The sequence below is a fragment of the Monodelphis domestica genome, chromosome 4, assembly GCF_027887165.1.
Source record: "Monodelphis domestica isolate mMonDom1 chromosome 4, mMonDom1.pri, whole genome shotgun sequence".
NCBI lineage: Eukaryota > Metazoa > Chordata > Mammalia > Didelphimorphia > Didelphidae > Monodelphis > Monodelphis domestica.
In genome coordinates, this window is record NC_077230.1 from 319,659,960 (window position 1) to 319,677,096 (window position 17,137).

A 17,137-nucleotide genomic window follows, 5' to 3' on the forward strand; every position below is an offset into this window, starting at 1 on the left:
TTGTTATTTAGCACAGATTCATTCCCTAAAGGCAAAAGGTAGATTAGGAGTTCAACCTACTGTGGATCTCATGATACATGGTAATAAAAAGATCATGCTTTCCTGTTTTGATTCCAGGGAACCCCTAAACAAATTTATGTTTTCATAATATATTTATGCCATTTCCTGCCTAGAAAATGTTCTGTAAAATTTTTTTCTATAGTCATTTCTATAGTCATTTACTATAGTCATTAAAATTCACAAAATAATCTGTATAGAATAAAATTTTTGTGCTCAATACCTGACTGTGACATGCATGTCTGTATTTAGAAAAAGTCATGAGTAAGGAAAAAAAAACACCCCAGCCATGTCAAATATTTCTTGATCAAGAGATAAAAGATTGTCTTGAAGACAAAGAAAAAATTGCATTAGTAGCTACCTGAATGTGTTGGGTAGCTGTTTTTATGGAGAGATTTATAGAATGTAATTCTCCTTAGTTTTATAAATGCACTTACCCAATCCCATTCCAGTTACAGAGCCAGGATGTAGCTTTCATTGTTAATAGCTCATTTCAACTACCTTAATGTTTGTTTTCAATCCTTGTTTACTGTAGCAGAGATGCTGGCTTATCTATAGGAGTTGCTTGGAACGGGAGTCATGGTGGATGTAGGAAAGTGGCCAATATTTACCCTGCTTTCACCTCAGGAGATTGCTTCTATTCGGAAAGCATGTGTTTTTGGCACATCAGCTAATGAAGCTATCTATGTTACCCATAATGATGAGGTAAGAACCTAAGTAAATACTGACTTATTTTGGGGAGACAATACTGCCTATTCCCTGAAACATAAATGGAATCCAAAGACTAAAATTAAAATGGTAAGGTCAGCTTATGTGACAGTAAATTCAATTTCAATTTTATTCAACCTTTACTAACATCTGTGTGATGATAAAGGAATCATTTAAAATTCTACACACACACCCCAACCATTGCCTATTTAAATAATGTACAAAATATTTTATAACTAGATGCTTTCAGATTTTTTTAGCCAATAATGGCTTTTTTTTTTTAAATAAAACTCTTACCTTCCATCTTGGAATCAGTACTGTGTATTGGTTCCAAGACATAAGAGTGGTAAGGGCTAGGCAATGGGGTCAAGTGACTTGCCTAGGGTCACACAGCTGGGAAGTGTCTGAGGCCAGATCTGAACCTAGGACCTCCCATCTCTAGGCCTAGCTCTCAATTCACTGAGCTACCCAGCTGCACCCAATAATGACTTTTTCAATAAATATTATTACTTTACTTTTCACCATTTATGAATGCCATAAATTAGTTATCATGCTGAGCTTGAATGATACTTTATTTCCAGAAAATGGAAAGGGAACTTTTTTAATAGCCTTAAGCTTAAATGGCATAGAGAATAAAAATGTTCTTTGTTTCCTAGGTGTTTGTATTTGGACTGAACTGTAGTAACTGTCTGGGGACAGGGGATAATCAGAGCACTATTGTACCCAAAAAGTTGGAGGCATTGTGTGGAAAGAAGATTAAGAGCCTTAGTTATGGAAGTGGGCCACATGTTCTTCTCAGCACTGAAGGTAAAAAGGGAGGGGACCCCAAACTTTGATACATGGAAACCATCGATTCTGAGTTAGGGGAAGCAGGGACTTTATTCAGTATATGGGTTATATATATGGGTTATACTTACTTGCATTTCCAGTGGAGAGAAGAAGGGAGGTACAGTTACATTAGAAAATCTGATATCTGAGAACTTAGCAAACTTCCAAAGGCATTGCCTTGTATTTCTGGATTACTTCTGTACTACTGAAACCAAGTAGCTACCTTGTACTTTCCAACCTAATTTTTCCATTCATGTATTTTTATTAACACCTTTTGTTTTTGTATTACCTTCATTTTCCAAATATGTATTTCCCCACCCTTAATGAAGAAGTTATTTCTTATAACGAAGCATGAAAGAGGAAGTAAGAAAGTGGTTTGGTGAAACCATATGTCTGACAACATATGGAATATTTCACACCCAAAGTGCCCACCTCTATGAAGAAGGTCCTTTTTTCCCCCTCTTTTATTCTTCTCCTAGAACAAGCTTGCTCATATATAATTACATGGCATTGTTTAGGTTCTTTTTACATATTTATACATATTTACATATTTATATGTAACCACTGGATCTGATTTCTCTCTTTTGCAAATGCCTATCTTATATAGCTTATCTGAATCTGATTAAGTTTTAACCCCCACATTAACTCATGGCCTCTTAAAGGTAGACCAGAGAGGGATATATTATGATTTGCTAGATAATGCCAGTTAGAATGAATGTTGTCGTTGTTGTGAATATGTGGACTGGATTCTTAGGTGTTGTAAATGATAAATATATAAGCATGATCCATTGTCTGAAGGGAACACAACTCTAACCAGTGTTTGAGGACCCTGACCCTCAAAGCACTAGGATGGCTTCTGACCAGGAACAGCCTTTTTAAAGAGATCATAGAAGGGAAAATGAGTATTTTATTCCTTCTTTAAGAGGATTGCCTCTGGCAACTTAAAAGATAATGGTTACTTCCCAAAGCTATCTTTTTTTCATGTTTTTCACAGCGTCCAACGTGGACAGGATAAAAATATTTCATAAAAATTGTAGTTGAGACTCATATTAGTATTTTTCTGATTTACTCTTCCCCCTTTTTTTGATGTTATTAGTTATAAGACTTTTGGGGCATAATTCTTCTTACTGAAAATCTTGGCTCTTAGAAAACATTTGTACATTATGAACTGGATGAAATGATTATAAATATTCATGTTTCACAGATTTAGAGCTATAAAGGGACTTTAGAGATCTTATAGCCTCTAGTCCTCTCCTTATTTTGCAAATCAGAAAACTGTATCCAGAGAGAAATTAATTGACTTACTTTTATTTTTTATTTATTTATTTTAAAACCCTTACCTTTCATCTTAGAATCAATATTGTGTATTGGTTCCAAGGCAGAAGAGTGATAAGGGCTAGGCAATGGGGATTAAGTGATTTTCCCAGGGTCACACAGCCAGAAAGTGTCTGAGATTTGAACCTAGGACATTCCATCTCTGAGCCTGGCTTTCAATCCACTGAGTTACCCAGCTGTCCCCAATTAACATTTAAATTCACATAAGCAGTAGAGTAAAATTGGGACTTGAAATCTGGTCCTTTAGCTCCAATCCCAGAGTGCATTTTCCCATGTCTATTTGTTTTTAAGAAAAGTTTAAAATTTTAATATTAAATTTGTTGTACCCTTAACATTTCTTATCATTATACTCTTCAGAAACAAGAAAACATCTTTTGAGAATAGTCTTTGAATTAAGGCTTTTCTCTCCCTCAAAATGTGACTTAGTGGAGAATGGGGTAGGCTGGGGTGGATAAATAAGAGAGATATGAAGGATGAAAGAGTAGAAATGTTAAAAGGTGGGTATCAGTTGGGAGAAGAGATTTTCCCTCTCTCTTTTTTTTCCCCAATTCATTTTGAAACGTGATGTATGTAAACATTTTATATAGATGGAATGGTTTATGCCTGGGGTCACAATGGATATAGCCAGCTTGGCAATGGAACAACCAACCAAGGCATTGCTCCAATTCAAGTTTGTACCAATCTCTTGATTAAGCAAGTGATAGAAGTTGCTTGTGGTTCACATCATTCTATGGCCCTGGCAGCTGACGGAGAGGTAAGTGCTGCCATTATTATTACTACTACTACTAATATTTAAATATTAATGAAAACAATCTATACTAGCAACCACAAATATTTAGTTCCTTCTCACGTAAACACTGTGTAATCATTTTTTCCCTTTAGTACAATCTACATTATGATATAAGTAACACTGTTGTATTGGTAGCCTTTACAGTTAGGCTTATTCAATGCCTTGCTTTTGGCTATGACCAGAAATTGTGCTGCTGTTACAGTAGGACATGAAATAATTTGCCATCTGTTTTTCATCCCTTTTTGAAAAATCTCATTTTACCACTAAATAAAGCTTTGCTTCTCTTTTTTGGTGGCCTTGATATTTGTAACAACTGTTGTGTCTAGCCTAAGATCACACAAGAATACCAATAATGCATGATAATAATAACAATTATAATAGCTCATTTTCACATAGAAAGCTTTATTCTTACAAAGTACTTTTATATACTTTTTTAAAAAATCCTAATTATGGCCTTGTGAGGGGAGAATCAATCATTTATTAAGCACTTAACTGTATGCCAGACACTGTGGTAAGCCCTGAAGAGATAAAAGGAAACACAGTCTCTGTCCTTAAGGAATTTACATTCTTATCTATCTATCTATTTAATTTGGAACATTTTTCCATGGTTACATGATTCATAGTCTTTCCCCTCCCATCCCCCACTCCATAGCCAATGAGCAATTCAGTCACATCCCCTATCATATCCCCATTGAACCATATGATTAAGGAAATGTTTATCTTCTGTGTTTCTACTCCCACAGTTCTTTTTCTGGATGTGGATAGTGTTCTTTCTCATAAGTCCCTCAGAATTGTCCTGGATTGTTGCATTGCTGCTAGTAGAGAATTCTATTATGTTCGATTGTGCCACAGTGTATCAGTCTCTGTGTACAATGTTCTCCTGATTCTGCTCCTTTCACTCTGCATCAATTCCTGGAGGTCTTTCTAGTTCACATGGAATTCCTCCAGTTCATTATTCCTTTGAGCACAATAATATTCCATCACCACCAGATACCACAATTTATTCAGCCATTCCACAATTAATGGACACCCCCTTATTTTCCAGTTTTTTGCTACCACAAAGAGCATGACTGTAAATATTTTTGTACATGTATTTTTTCCTATTATCTCTTTGGAATACAAACCCAGTATGACTGGCTCAAAGGGCAGGCAGTCATTTAAAGCCCTTTGGGCATAAGGAATTTACATTCTAATGGGAGAGGCAATGTATACAAAAATTAGAGATCAGTTCTGCTATGATGGCTATTTTGAAAATTTTAATTGTTCCAAAGTAATTTATATATTAGGGAATCATTTGAGTATAATGCAAATTTTACTTTTATTTATGCACATCTGTGAGAGAGTACAGGAAACTATAAAAATCATAACAATAAATTTTAATATCTGATGCCCACTTCAAAGCAAACGAGTTTTTTCAAGATAAAGTGTTATATTTATTATATATCTTTTAGTGCAGTAGGAACTATGGGTGGTGAAAGCTTAATCTGAATCCATACTCCATCCCTTCCCCACACCTTGATCTAGACTTCAGGCCAAGCCCTCATAGCCATTAACTGCCAATTTGAGCGCTTTGGGAACCAGGGTATGGGATAAGCAGCAGCACAAGGCTGTGGACTTTCATTTGACATGTATCGAACTGTTGTATTAGGTTCCTATATTTTTTATTTTACTGATAACATTTTAGTGTTGTGTTCCTAGCCCTATTATCCCCATGAGTTTTTTAGTTTTTATTGCACAATTTTGGATAGGGCAGTGATTTGTAGGACAGCAAAATTATAGCAGAATGGACTGTGTATACAAGATATACCCAGAGTAGATAGGAGGTAAAATTATTGGGGAAGGCTCTTTAGTAGTATTGTTATATTTCAGATGAAGTAATGAAGTTTAGTAAGATTAATTGGTTTGTCTGAGGTCACAAAGCTGTGAATAATAAAGTCACAAATTTTGGCTTTTTGAAGCAGTTTCCCAATCTCAGTTGTTTTGTGAGTCTCTTTTCCAGTACTTAGGCAATTGAAACAGCCACACTACAATTAATTTATATATGTAATTAATAGGATTAATATATGTGAGTTGTATTGGAAATGGTCTTCAAAGAAGTGTCTAGTGCTTTTCATGGATGACAGGAAAGTAGATGCACACAGGGTAATCATGCCAAGAGAGATTCAGGTTTATTTCTCCACAAAGATGAGACTTTACATATTTCAGTAATTGATTGGCTCTTGGATGTTATCAATGGTGTTGTCTCTAGTGACACAGATTGAAATCCATCCATTCCTGCTCTGCTCACACAGCTCTTGTCTGTGACCTCAGGAGATCTCCCTAGCATGCTATTGGATCTGTTGACAGCTCAGGGTGTCAGGGGAGCACATAGCTCAGCTAAGTAGTTTTATTATTAAAGACAGTAGATTATAGAGTTATAGATCTAGTGCTGGTGGGGACTATAGAAACCCATCTGGTTTAACTTCTCATTTTATAGTTGAGGAAATTAAGCCCTACAAAGGTTAAGTGACTTGCTCAAAGTTGAACTGCATGGGTTTATTTTATTCATGCATATAAAATTAATGGGCTAGTAGTATAAGCTCTTAACTGTGACAAGGCACATTCTATTTGTCCTGGGCCAGGTTCTACCTCACTTCAGGAAACATGGACAAAACACTAAAATCCTTGAGAGACAGAACTAGTTATTTCATTGTGCTAATTTCTTTTGGCAGAGTATATAGGGAAGTGCCTTTTAACTTCATGTTTTTCCCTGGGATAATGATCCTTTCTCTTTTTGGTTCCTTTGCCAATATTCCTTATACTGTGTGTTTGTGTTTTTGTTTTTCTCCAGCACTGGCTACATTCTTCCTTGTCAGTGTTACAGGTTTTATGTGTCAGAGAGAGCACATGTATGTGTAATCTTTCAACATGAAAAAAAGTATCATATAGGTAGTTTCCCCCTCCCCTGCCCCCCCCCCCCCCACTAACCAGGTATATAAATTGCTTGTTTTTTTAAAGGTCTTCTCTATATTTTGCTTGGATAACGATGAACTTTATTTTATTCAGCAGTATTATGTACAACTTGAATTGCAATGCCAGAAGTTATTGCAGCAATGATCTAATGAGATAGAGGCACAACACTGGATAGTGGTCAGATCTCAGCAACCTCAGCCATCTGAGAAACAGCTAGCACCCAGAAGTAAGCCTTTGTAAAGAAGAAAGATAGTTGTCCTAAAGCCTGGACACATCCACATTTGACAAGTATAGTTATCTTCAGGTGAAAGTTACTAAAGGTTGGACACCTGGGTTCTCCCCTGCAAACATTGTTATTTGGAGGTCATGGGAGACAGCAGATGATATTATTTGCTATGGTCACACCAACAGCATGAGAGGTGACAGCTATCTGGCAGCAAGGGATGACACTGAGTGAATGAACCTAGAGAAGCACAGGCACAATTTTGAGGACAAACAACTAATTTCACTGGAAGTCATGATGTGAGTTTTTGTAGTATATAAGTGTAGATTCAGAGGTAATAACAAATAAAACATTAAAGAAACTTCTTAGAAAAGACAATATGGAAAGACATGTTGAGTGTGTTTGGTTTCTGAAAATCTCCACACTGATACAATAGGGGAGTCAATCAATGAGGCATATACGCTTGCTCTGGGCTAGGAACTGGGAATGTAGAAAGAATTAGCCCCTGCTCTCAAGGGGTTTACCATCTAATAGGGGAAGACAACTTGTAAAATAAAAGTATACACATATTTTTTTCCTCACATAAGATGTTATTGTGCTTTAATTTGCTGAGTTACTATTACTAATATATCAGATCTCTTTTTTTAAAGTTTTTATTGATATTTTGTTTCTTACATAGCCATAGTTATCTCAAGTGTCCATCTCTCTCCCAGAGAGCCATCTCATGGGCAAGTAACATTTTTTTAACCAGATCTTTTTAATCCTCTTTCAAAGGAGTACACTAGAAAAGGTAAGGCCAGTGCTTCAATAGTTAGTAGTATAGTTATAGGAAAAAATTTTGAGCAAATTTGATTGTGGTATGTCTTAGTGCCAAATTCTGTAATTCCCCAAACAGTATCTACCCTCTCTCTTCTCAAGTCTCCACTTCCAGAGAATGTATTGGCCTTGACTCAGCCCAGAGAATGTGGGGCTGAATCAAGGAGCCTTGAACATTAGGATGAAATAAAATAGGAGTGCTGTCTGCATCTGGGATTTGAATCCCTACAACAGAGACAAGGACATAGTCTAATCTAACTTTTTGAGAGTTATAATACAGAACACAGAATTTTAGAATCTTAGCAATCTGGCAACTAAGATGGATCTAGTCCTTGAAGTTTCTAGGTAAAAGTAGCCTAGAATAGGATGGTCATGTAGTAAAATTTTACCTGCAGGTCAAACACTCTCATTTCAGGAGGTAGAGGTTCCCAAGGGCAGGTTTGACCTAGAGACTGAACTGACTACTAATTTGGAGTCCTAGCCTCTAGGGAAATCTCAGTGAGGAGATGAGTTCATTAGGACTTTAGTTTCACTAAAAACTCCTTCCATCAAGCATATTTGAAATTGCCATTCTAGCTAGTCTTTTTAAAAAAACTATTATTTTTTTATTCATATCTTTGTAAAGTTAAAACAAGATTTCCTTGTATTTTAATGTTATAATGAGAATGTTTTATCAGAGCTTAAACTCTTACCACAACTCCTTTTTCAACCCCTTGTTTCCTCTTGGTACAGGTTTATGCTTGGGGTTATAATAACTGTGGTCAAGTGGGATCTGGATCTACAGCAAATCAACCAACTCCTAGGAAAGTTACAAACTGTTTACACATTAAGAGGGTCGTCAGCATAGCATGTGGCCAGACTTCTTCTATGGCTGTATTGGACAATGGCGAGGTGAGATCTCTTGCCTTTTTTTTTTAATTCCCCCTCAGGAATATAAGTTGAGAAGCTCTCTTCCTTTCTTCATGTAATTAAGCCTATTGGACGAATGACTGAGCACTTATTTAATTCTATAATGTAACTACCCAGAGGGAGGCACTGCTGGACAGTGGCTTGGGATTTGAGAGGCTGTTTTTTGCCCAATGTAAAATTTCTAAATTCCAAGTTTGTCTAAGTTCCAAATTAGGGAGAAATTAACTTAATTTGATGTACATATCCATTCCAGTGGATTTAAGTTTTTTTCTTTGAGTTAAGACCCAAATGGATTGTTAAGGATATATTGAATGAATATCTCTTATTCTGGGCATAAAGCTTTTCAATAGAAACTTGCCTTCTTCACCACATGCTACGTACAACCTTTTCTTACTGTATTCAGATACATTGGTTAGTTAGGCTCTTAATCAATAGAATACCTTTTTAGAGTTCTACTTGTACTCTGAAAATATGTAGTTGAGTTGCAGAAACACTTTTATGTACCTGTTATTGCTGATTTATTTTTATTACTCAGTTATCAGTATATAAAAATGTTTTCATGTATTCATGACTTTAGTATAGAAAAGGCAAACTGGCATAGTAGATAAAGGGTTGGCCTCAGTCAGGCATATTCAAGTTGATAGCCTGCCTTCAACATGTTGGCTTATGATCATTATGAGCAGGTCACTCTCGGTGCTCTCAGGGAACTCACTAGGACTTAATTTCTGGGGAGCTATCAGTTTGCATTGGTGCATATATTGGAGGAAGTTTCCTCACTGAGAGCTCATACCAGTGAGCTCATAAGATTATATTATTAAAAAGTGCCTTTGTACAGTACTTTTGTGAAAAATAAATTCAGATTAGATAGCTTCACAATTTGGCATAAGGGAAGTGACTAAAGAATATCGATTATAAGGGACACTTAGATGGCTCAGTGGATTGAGAGCCAGGCCCAGAGACAAGTGCCTGGGTTCAAAATTGGCCTCACATACTTCCTAGCTGTGTGACCCTGGACAAGTCTCTCATTGCCAAAGAATATAGATTATAGATCTTTGAATTCGTTTGCAGTTTTAACTTCTAAAAAAAAATCCTTTCAGTCTGAAAATAATTTTATCTAGAAAAAGCTGAAATGAATATACCAAAATGAAAACTCAATGTTTCTTCTTTACCCAACAAAAATACTGGGACCTATAACTTAAATTTTATTTTGTGTACTCTTTGAATAAGTTTCACATTTCTTATGCTACAACTAAACAAAATATTTGTTTAAATAATAGAAGCAGATGGATAAAATGAGGTTTGAAAATGGGTGGAGACAATAGGTCAGTACAAGGTAACTGACTTATTTGTCACAATAAGGGCTGCAAAAGACTTTCTTTAGTAGAAGGATTTGACTATAAAGTCTGGAGAAAAACCGGTCTAGAGAAGGGAAGGCAGAGGGAATAAGCATTTATTGGCACCTATACATCAGCCACTATACTTGCTTCTTTTGATCCTTATAACCTGGAAGGTGCCACTATTATCTCCATTTTACAGTTGAGGAAACTGGGGCAGACAGGTTAAGTGACTTGCCTAGGGTCATGTAGCTAGTAAGTGAGTAAGGCTGGATTTAAATTCAGGTCTTCCTGACTCTAGGACCAGCCATTTTATCCACTGCTTCTAGGAAGGCCCAAGTTATTTTGTCTAGAAATTAATCAACTTGAGGGAGTTATCAGTGTAGGATGGAGGGAAATAGTATTTTAAATATTTGAAAGGAGAAAAATCAACTCTGACTTGGATGCAGACAAATTATTTTTTATATGTTATATTTGTTCAGCAACTTAAATCTGTTTTCCATTTTCCTCAAGGTGTATGGCTGGGGTTATAATGGCAATGGTCAGCTAGGCTTGGGAAATAATGGCAATCAACTGACCCCTTGTCGAGTAGCAGCTTTACACAGTGTGTGTGTTCTTCAGGTAAGCATGTCTGAAATCTCTGCTGGGTAACTGACATGGGATGTGTTTTAAATAAAACTATTTTTAGAAGAGTCATGCAATTACAGTTTTTCAAAGTTTCTCTGATTCCTTGCCTTCTAAATTAGTACATTATTTTCCCAAGGTTCACACATCTGAAGGAGCACAGTGATGCCAATGTAGCAGTTGTGGCTGATAGAAAACCCATTAAAAAGATTAGTAGTACTAAAGCTGCTTTCCCCCTTCTCCCCCAGTGCTTATTGGCTCATGTTGTACATTAGCTTTAAGCACCAGGGAATGGTTTTTCAGATCTGATGATGAATGTATGTTTTACAATAAACTAGCTCAAATTTTAATGTAGATAATTCCCTCCCCTCGCCCCCCACCCCCTTTCCATTTTCCTGTGTATGGTAACCCTTTAAATTTACTTGCAGATTGTCTGCGGCTATGCACACACACTAGCACTAACAGATGAGGGCTTGCTGTATGCCTGGGGAGCTAACACTTATGGGCAGCTAGGAACTGGCAATAAAAGTAACCTGCTAAGCCCAGCACAGATCATGGTGGAAAAAGAAAGGTAATGTTGCAATAACTAATATGTTTTTGGACTGTGTGTGCATTGTGAGCTTGTATACTAGAGGTATGTGTATTATTTTTTTGATCTGTTTGTATCATATTTGGGATTTTTCACTAATATTTTTGTTGGGATGCTTCTCAGCTTTAAGCAAAAGAGGTTCTCTCTGAATTGGATGGAATGTTCTTGGATGTAAGTGCCTATAAAACTTTTTTGAAAGTATATACCACTGGATTTTATAAAGTTCTTATGATTTAGAAGCATAAATTAAAACATGTATCCTTACAATAAACATCTGGAGTTTTAAAAAATAGATTAAGGTAAAAAGTTTTGCCATCAGTGATTCTGATTGAAAATTTGACAGTTGAAGGAATTGAAACAAACTTGAAGAAGACTAAAATCCATTCCATAGTAGTTAAACTAAGGAAATGTTTTGAAAGAAGAGAGGCAAGAGTTTCAGCCACCTAGAAATTCTCTAGTCAGAGAAATAAAATATATACAATTCTATATTTAAGTATAATTAGATAAATTTAACATAAATTTGCAATACTATCTTATACCTATTAAATTGAGGGAAAGGGTTTAAAAATGGCAAAGATCAGGGCCAGAGTATGCAATGTAGTTAGCATATTATTAACACTACTTTTAGAACTGTTAGCACACTGCTCTTTGAAAAGAAATAGGGCATTATAAAGTAAAAACTCTTAAACTCTTTATATCCTGTGACCATAGTGATCCTACTACTCAAACTATATGCTAAAGTCACACTTCATAGAGGGTAAAGGGGGCAATTCATCCATACAAAACTACTGATGATAGCATTCTTCATGATAGCAAGAAACTAGAAACAATCCATGCTGTCAACAATTGGGAATGGCTGAAGAAATTGCAATATAAGAGTATAATAAAATTTTGATATATCTTAAGTAATGATAACTATGAAGGATAGAAATGAACATGGAAAAATTATGCGAATTCATATAAGAATAAATAAAGCAAGCAAACATAGTGTTTTTGTTACTATCTTATTAAAGTGAAGACTTTTTTTGAAGTGTGTTTTTACCCCTTTCAAAAGAGAAGGAAAGTGGAGCTGTTTCCATCTGGTAATTAAAAATTAAGTGCAGACTTTTCTTTCAGTCAAATAGTAATGATGTCTTAACGTGCCTTCAGCAATGGATTTTCATACCTCTACATGAATATGTAGTTTTTGCTTAATATGGATTTTTGTCTTCTTGCTATATAGCATTGCATATTTGAGATATTGTGAGGTTTGGTGTTATGGCTGTGCTTAGATTGAACATTTTAAAATTAATGATTTCAGCTTTTATCCTTGCTAGATATTGATGATGGGTTTTTAGAGCACGTGGACATGTTTCTTTTTTAATAACGAAGTTCACTAAGCAGACAACCATCCTGATCAATACTTATCAAATACTTACTAAATGAACTGTTGGCCTCTCTAATGGAGAATTTGTTTTATGATGAATACATACCTCTACTGATATTCTGTAGGCCCCAAGATAATGACTAAATCATTCATATCTCAGATTGGGGGAACCTCTACCTCTTCTAGCCAATATTTCCAAAAATAACATTGAATACACTATTATTCACTTAAACTGCCCCAACTTAGAGTTTGGAGGAAAAGGAAAGAAATATCTCTTTCCTCAGCCTATGTATTGATTCATTTGATTCTTGAAATTGTAATCTGCATGTGGCCTATTTTTTGACCCAGGTTTTCCAAGCATGAACTTGAGATCCTCGCATGGTATTTCAGGCTTCTGTGGAAAGTGTTATACATTTTTGTCTTGGTAATTCTTTAGGGTTGTAGAGATCGCAGCCTGTCATTCTGCACATACCTCTGCTGCCAAGACCCAGGGTGGCCATGTGTATATGTGGGGCCAGTGTCGAGGCCAGTCAGTGATTCTTCCTCACCTCACTCACTTTTCCTGCACAGACGATGTGTTTGCCTGCTTTGCCACTCCTGCTGTAACATGGCGCCTTCTGTCTGTAGGTGAGATAAACCTCAAGAATGTTCAGGGGTAGCATTATTATGAGAAAATAGTATTATTACCTGCTTTTAAAAGGTTTCTCTTATAGAGCTCTTGTGTCCTCACATGTCTTTTTTTGCTTTTTTTTTTTAGAAAAATGTGTTTAATTATTTTTGTCATATACCTTGCAAAACAAATTTGTAAAACAAGTTCTAATTTGCATAGCAGACTTATTTAAGAAAAAACTCTTTAAGTTTCTAATTTTTAAAGTCCTTTATATTTTACATTTTGGTCAAGAAGAAATGAAAATCTGAACCAGGTTTTCAGGGGATGTAAAGAGAGTAAGGCTTGGAAACTAACTGGATATGGGGAATAAGAGAGAAAGTACTTTATCAAAGGTGACTGAGATTTCAAGTCTCAGTGCCTTTATACCACTCATAAGAATTCACAATTGTGGGGGGCAGCTGGGTGGCTCAGTGGATTGAGTCAGGCCTGGAGACGGGAGGTCCTGGGTTCAAATCTGGCCTCAGACACTTCCCGGCTGTGTGACCCTGGGCAAGTCATTTAACCCCCATTGCCTAGCCCTTACCACTCTTCTGCCTTGTAGCCAATACACAGTATTGACTCCAAGACGGAAGATAAGGGTTTAAAAAAATATAATTCACAGTTGTGTTTTGGCAGGGAGGACAGATCTTGAATTGAAAGTCCTAACTACATCTAGCTACCTAAGAATCAGATCAGTGAGGAAAGAAGAATTGTGCTTGTTAACATTTGAGCCTTGCTTTTTGTATCTATGGCCTGAGCTCTATTTACAAGGGATTATTGCAGAACCTCATTTTGTTCTAAAATTATTGTCCATGGCTTTCAAGTACAGGACCAGAATTTGGACTTGAAAGAAGTTCATATTAGTAAGCACCATATAAATTATAGGTACTTATCTAAAATATTTGAAAGAACTTAGCAGCTGTCTTGCGCTATCCTAGAGAACCAAGCAGAGTTCGGTTCTATTGTCATTACAAAATATTTTTGAAATTCCTCCATTATGTTGTTGACTTATTCTCTGCAGAGCATGAAGACTTTCTAACAGTTGCAGAGTCATTGAAGAAAGAGTTTGATAGTCCAGACACTGCAGATTTGAAGTTTCGAGTGGATGGAAAATACATTCATGTCCATAAAGCTGTTTTAAAAATCCGGTATGGTCACGTAAGCTCTAGCAATTGAATAACTATTGCAAAATTATGTTGTACTTTTTTTTTTTGCTATCTTAGATTTTGGGACTTCTTTTGAGAGTTTAGTGTTGATATCCAACCTTCAAACGGTATATATCATGGTACAATTTAGCCTACTTGAGAAAGTTTTATTGATGCCTTTTATTTTGATGTCATGATTTCTGGAAGCATTTTTTCCTTTCCAAACTCTGGATTGAATCCTTCCCTTGTAATGAAGAAAAATAGTCTTAGCAAAAAACATATATAGTCAATATATTGCCCACATTTGACATTGTATATAGCACTCTTCCCTAATGACACTCCCCATTTCTCTTTCAAGAAGGAGATGGTATGACTTTTATCCATTTCAACCAATTGCAAAAATTTTGCTTTATACTAACTTAAAGTTAGAGTGATATTGTGCAAACATTCAGGGTGATTTTCTCCCTGCTTTTACAGTCATGAGAATTGTTTTTATATTTGGGGAAGAAATAGGGCTATTCTTCAGGATGTAAGGGACTAAGAGAGAAAAGCCATCATTCCATTGAATTAATTTAAGCCTTAAAAGAGGGAGCCAAAAACCCAATGCATGTGGTAGTTGGAGAGAATGAACTGAGACAAACTACTGAGGAAACCTCAGTAATTACTTTCTTAGGAAACTATTGCTATTGGATTTTTCAGATGAAATACTTTTGTGTTTAATCATTCTTTTTAATTTTTTAAAAGTTCAAAATTACATTTCACTTCCAACCCCCATAGGAAACCTTAAAATCCTGAAATAATTTAGCCTGTGTGGATGAGTCCCCGAGTATTCCCTCTACTGACAAAGGTGCCAGCCCTTCTGCTTTGTAATAGAAAGCTCTTCATCAAGCGATCAACCTTTTGATGTTGAGTCTCTCCCTTTGCTCAAATAAGAGCTGTAGTTTGTTGCTAGATTGTACTTGTAAACCTTTCTGTTTAGTATAGAACCTACTGGAACTGGGGCTCTATGAGCATCCTCCTTAAATTCAGTGTTGTCTCTACCTTATCTAAACACCTAGGGACAGCTAAGTGGGTTAGTGAATAGATCCAGGCCTGGCATCAGGAGGACCTGGGATCACATTTAGCCTCAGGTCACTTCCTAGCTCTGCAACCTTGGGAGAGTCACTTAACCCAAATTCCCTAGCCCTTATGATGGCTCTTCTGCCTTGGAATTAATACTTAGTATTGATTTTAAGACAGAAGAAAAGGATTTAAGGTAGAAAAGAGAGATAGTCTAGTGGAACCATTTGATATACATCATAGTTGCTGAGATGCTAAATATTCCTATTTTGCAGCAGTGGGTGATTATGGGTGTTAAACATTGCATATTCTGTCAGATTCACTTGATGTGTTGGTTAGTTTTGTTGGCCTGCCTTGGAACTTTCTTTTTTAAATTTATCTGTCACAAATGCTGACTCATTGGGTAAGGAAGGGAGGGGATACATTCAGAAATGCAATAAGTTATTAATAAAATTAGAAATAGGACTTTAGATTTCAAAAGAGGTCTTTTACTAAAAGGATCACCTTTTGCTTTTCTTTAAATGGAGATGTTTGTGCAATTAAATATTTTATTTTTTAAAAAGTAGGTCAGGGGCTGATAGAGCAACAAAATCCAGAGTATTCAGTTGGTAGTGATTTTTAATTTAAAATTGACCGGAAATGAATCTAGGCCATCTGGGAAAAACTGCCATTGGGAAAAAGACTAAAATTCAGCCTTTAAAATTACAGCTATTACATAACTTGAAGTGTATCTACAATGTAAATAATTACACTGCTTCACCAATTCAACAAACTTTAATTATGTAATTTGAAATTCCCGATTTTAATTTCAGTAGTTATGATATATTTAATGACCTTAACTCAAGCCAATAAGTGCTATTAAGTAAGCGTTAACAATGGTCTTTCCTCATTACAACCCCATGGGGTAAATAATGCTGTAAATATTATCACTGCTTGACAGTGTGGCACAATGAATAGAGAGTAGACCTTATTGTCAGGATGACCTGGGTTCAAGTTCCACCTCATATACCTGATGACTATGTGACCTTTAGCAATCCACTTAACTTCTCTGTCTTCTGGCCAGCTCTCTAAGACAAAAGTGCACAACAGGTGCAATTATATTAGTTGAAAGTTTTCTCATTGGGAGTTCTCTATACCAATGAAATCACAGATAATTTTAAAATCCATTATAGATGATTAAACTGAGACTCTTAAAAGTTATCACTTGTGCTCAAACTCCCAGCTACGGAAGGATCTAAAGGCAAGATTCCAACTCGGGTTTCTTGAGTCCGTGTTGAGTACTCTTATGCTATACCATGCTTCTTCCCTTTTAAAAGAAACAGTTGGGATCTGTCATATGAGGACGGTCCCACCAGCAGTTAAGTGTTAGAGCCTCCTATGCCTCAAGCCTAATTCCCTATAAAGTTTAGTGGAAGTCACATTTCCCAAAAATAAATTATGGAAAGACTTACATGAACTGATGCAAAGTTAAGTGAGCAGAATCAGAAGAACATTATACACAGGGAAAGCAATATTTCTTGAACAACTGTGGACCACCTAGTTATTCTCTGTGACACAGTGATCTAAGACAGTCCCAGAGATTCATTTTGAAAAATGCCATCTGCTCTCTGAGAAAGAACTGATGAAGTCTGACTGCAGACTGAAGTATTCTGTATTTCATTTTCTATTTTTTCTATTTGAGATCTCTTCCAGAAAATAATATAGAAAAATGTTTTGCATGATTACACATGTAAAATCTATATCAGATTACTAT

General features: G+C 36.0%; 1 protein-coding gene across 3 annotated transcripts in view; it reads left to right on the forward strand.

Annotated features, from left to right (window-relative positions):
• Positions 1–17,137, forward strand: part of RCBTB1 (RCC1 and BTB domain containing protein 1) — a 48,657-nt gene that overhangs the window by 18,935 nt on the left and 12,585 nt on the right. The window contains exons 3-10 of one of the 3 annotated variants that reach the window (XM_007495408.3): positions 593–762; positions 1,422–1,572; positions 3,516–3,682; positions 8,442–8,600; positions 10,466–10,573; positions 11,005–11,147; positions 12,968–13,158; positions 14,202–14,328. In XM_007495408.3, coding sequence (XP_007495470.1) covers positions 637–762; positions 1,422–1,572; positions 3,516–3,682; positions 8,442–8,600; positions 10,466–10,573; positions 11,005–11,147; positions 12,968–13,158; positions 14,202–14,328 — 1,172 coding nt within the window. In that variant the 5' untranslated portion in view covers positions 593–636. Of the gene's footprint in view, positions 1–592; positions 763–1,421; positions 1,573–3,515; positions 3,683–6,897; positions 7,193–8,441; positions 8,601–10,465; positions 10,574–11,004; positions 11,148–12,967; positions 13,159–14,201; positions 14,329–17,137 lie in introns of those variants that run through there. The other 2 variants (XM_001378592.5, XM_056794837.1) reach the window with 2 other exon arrangements.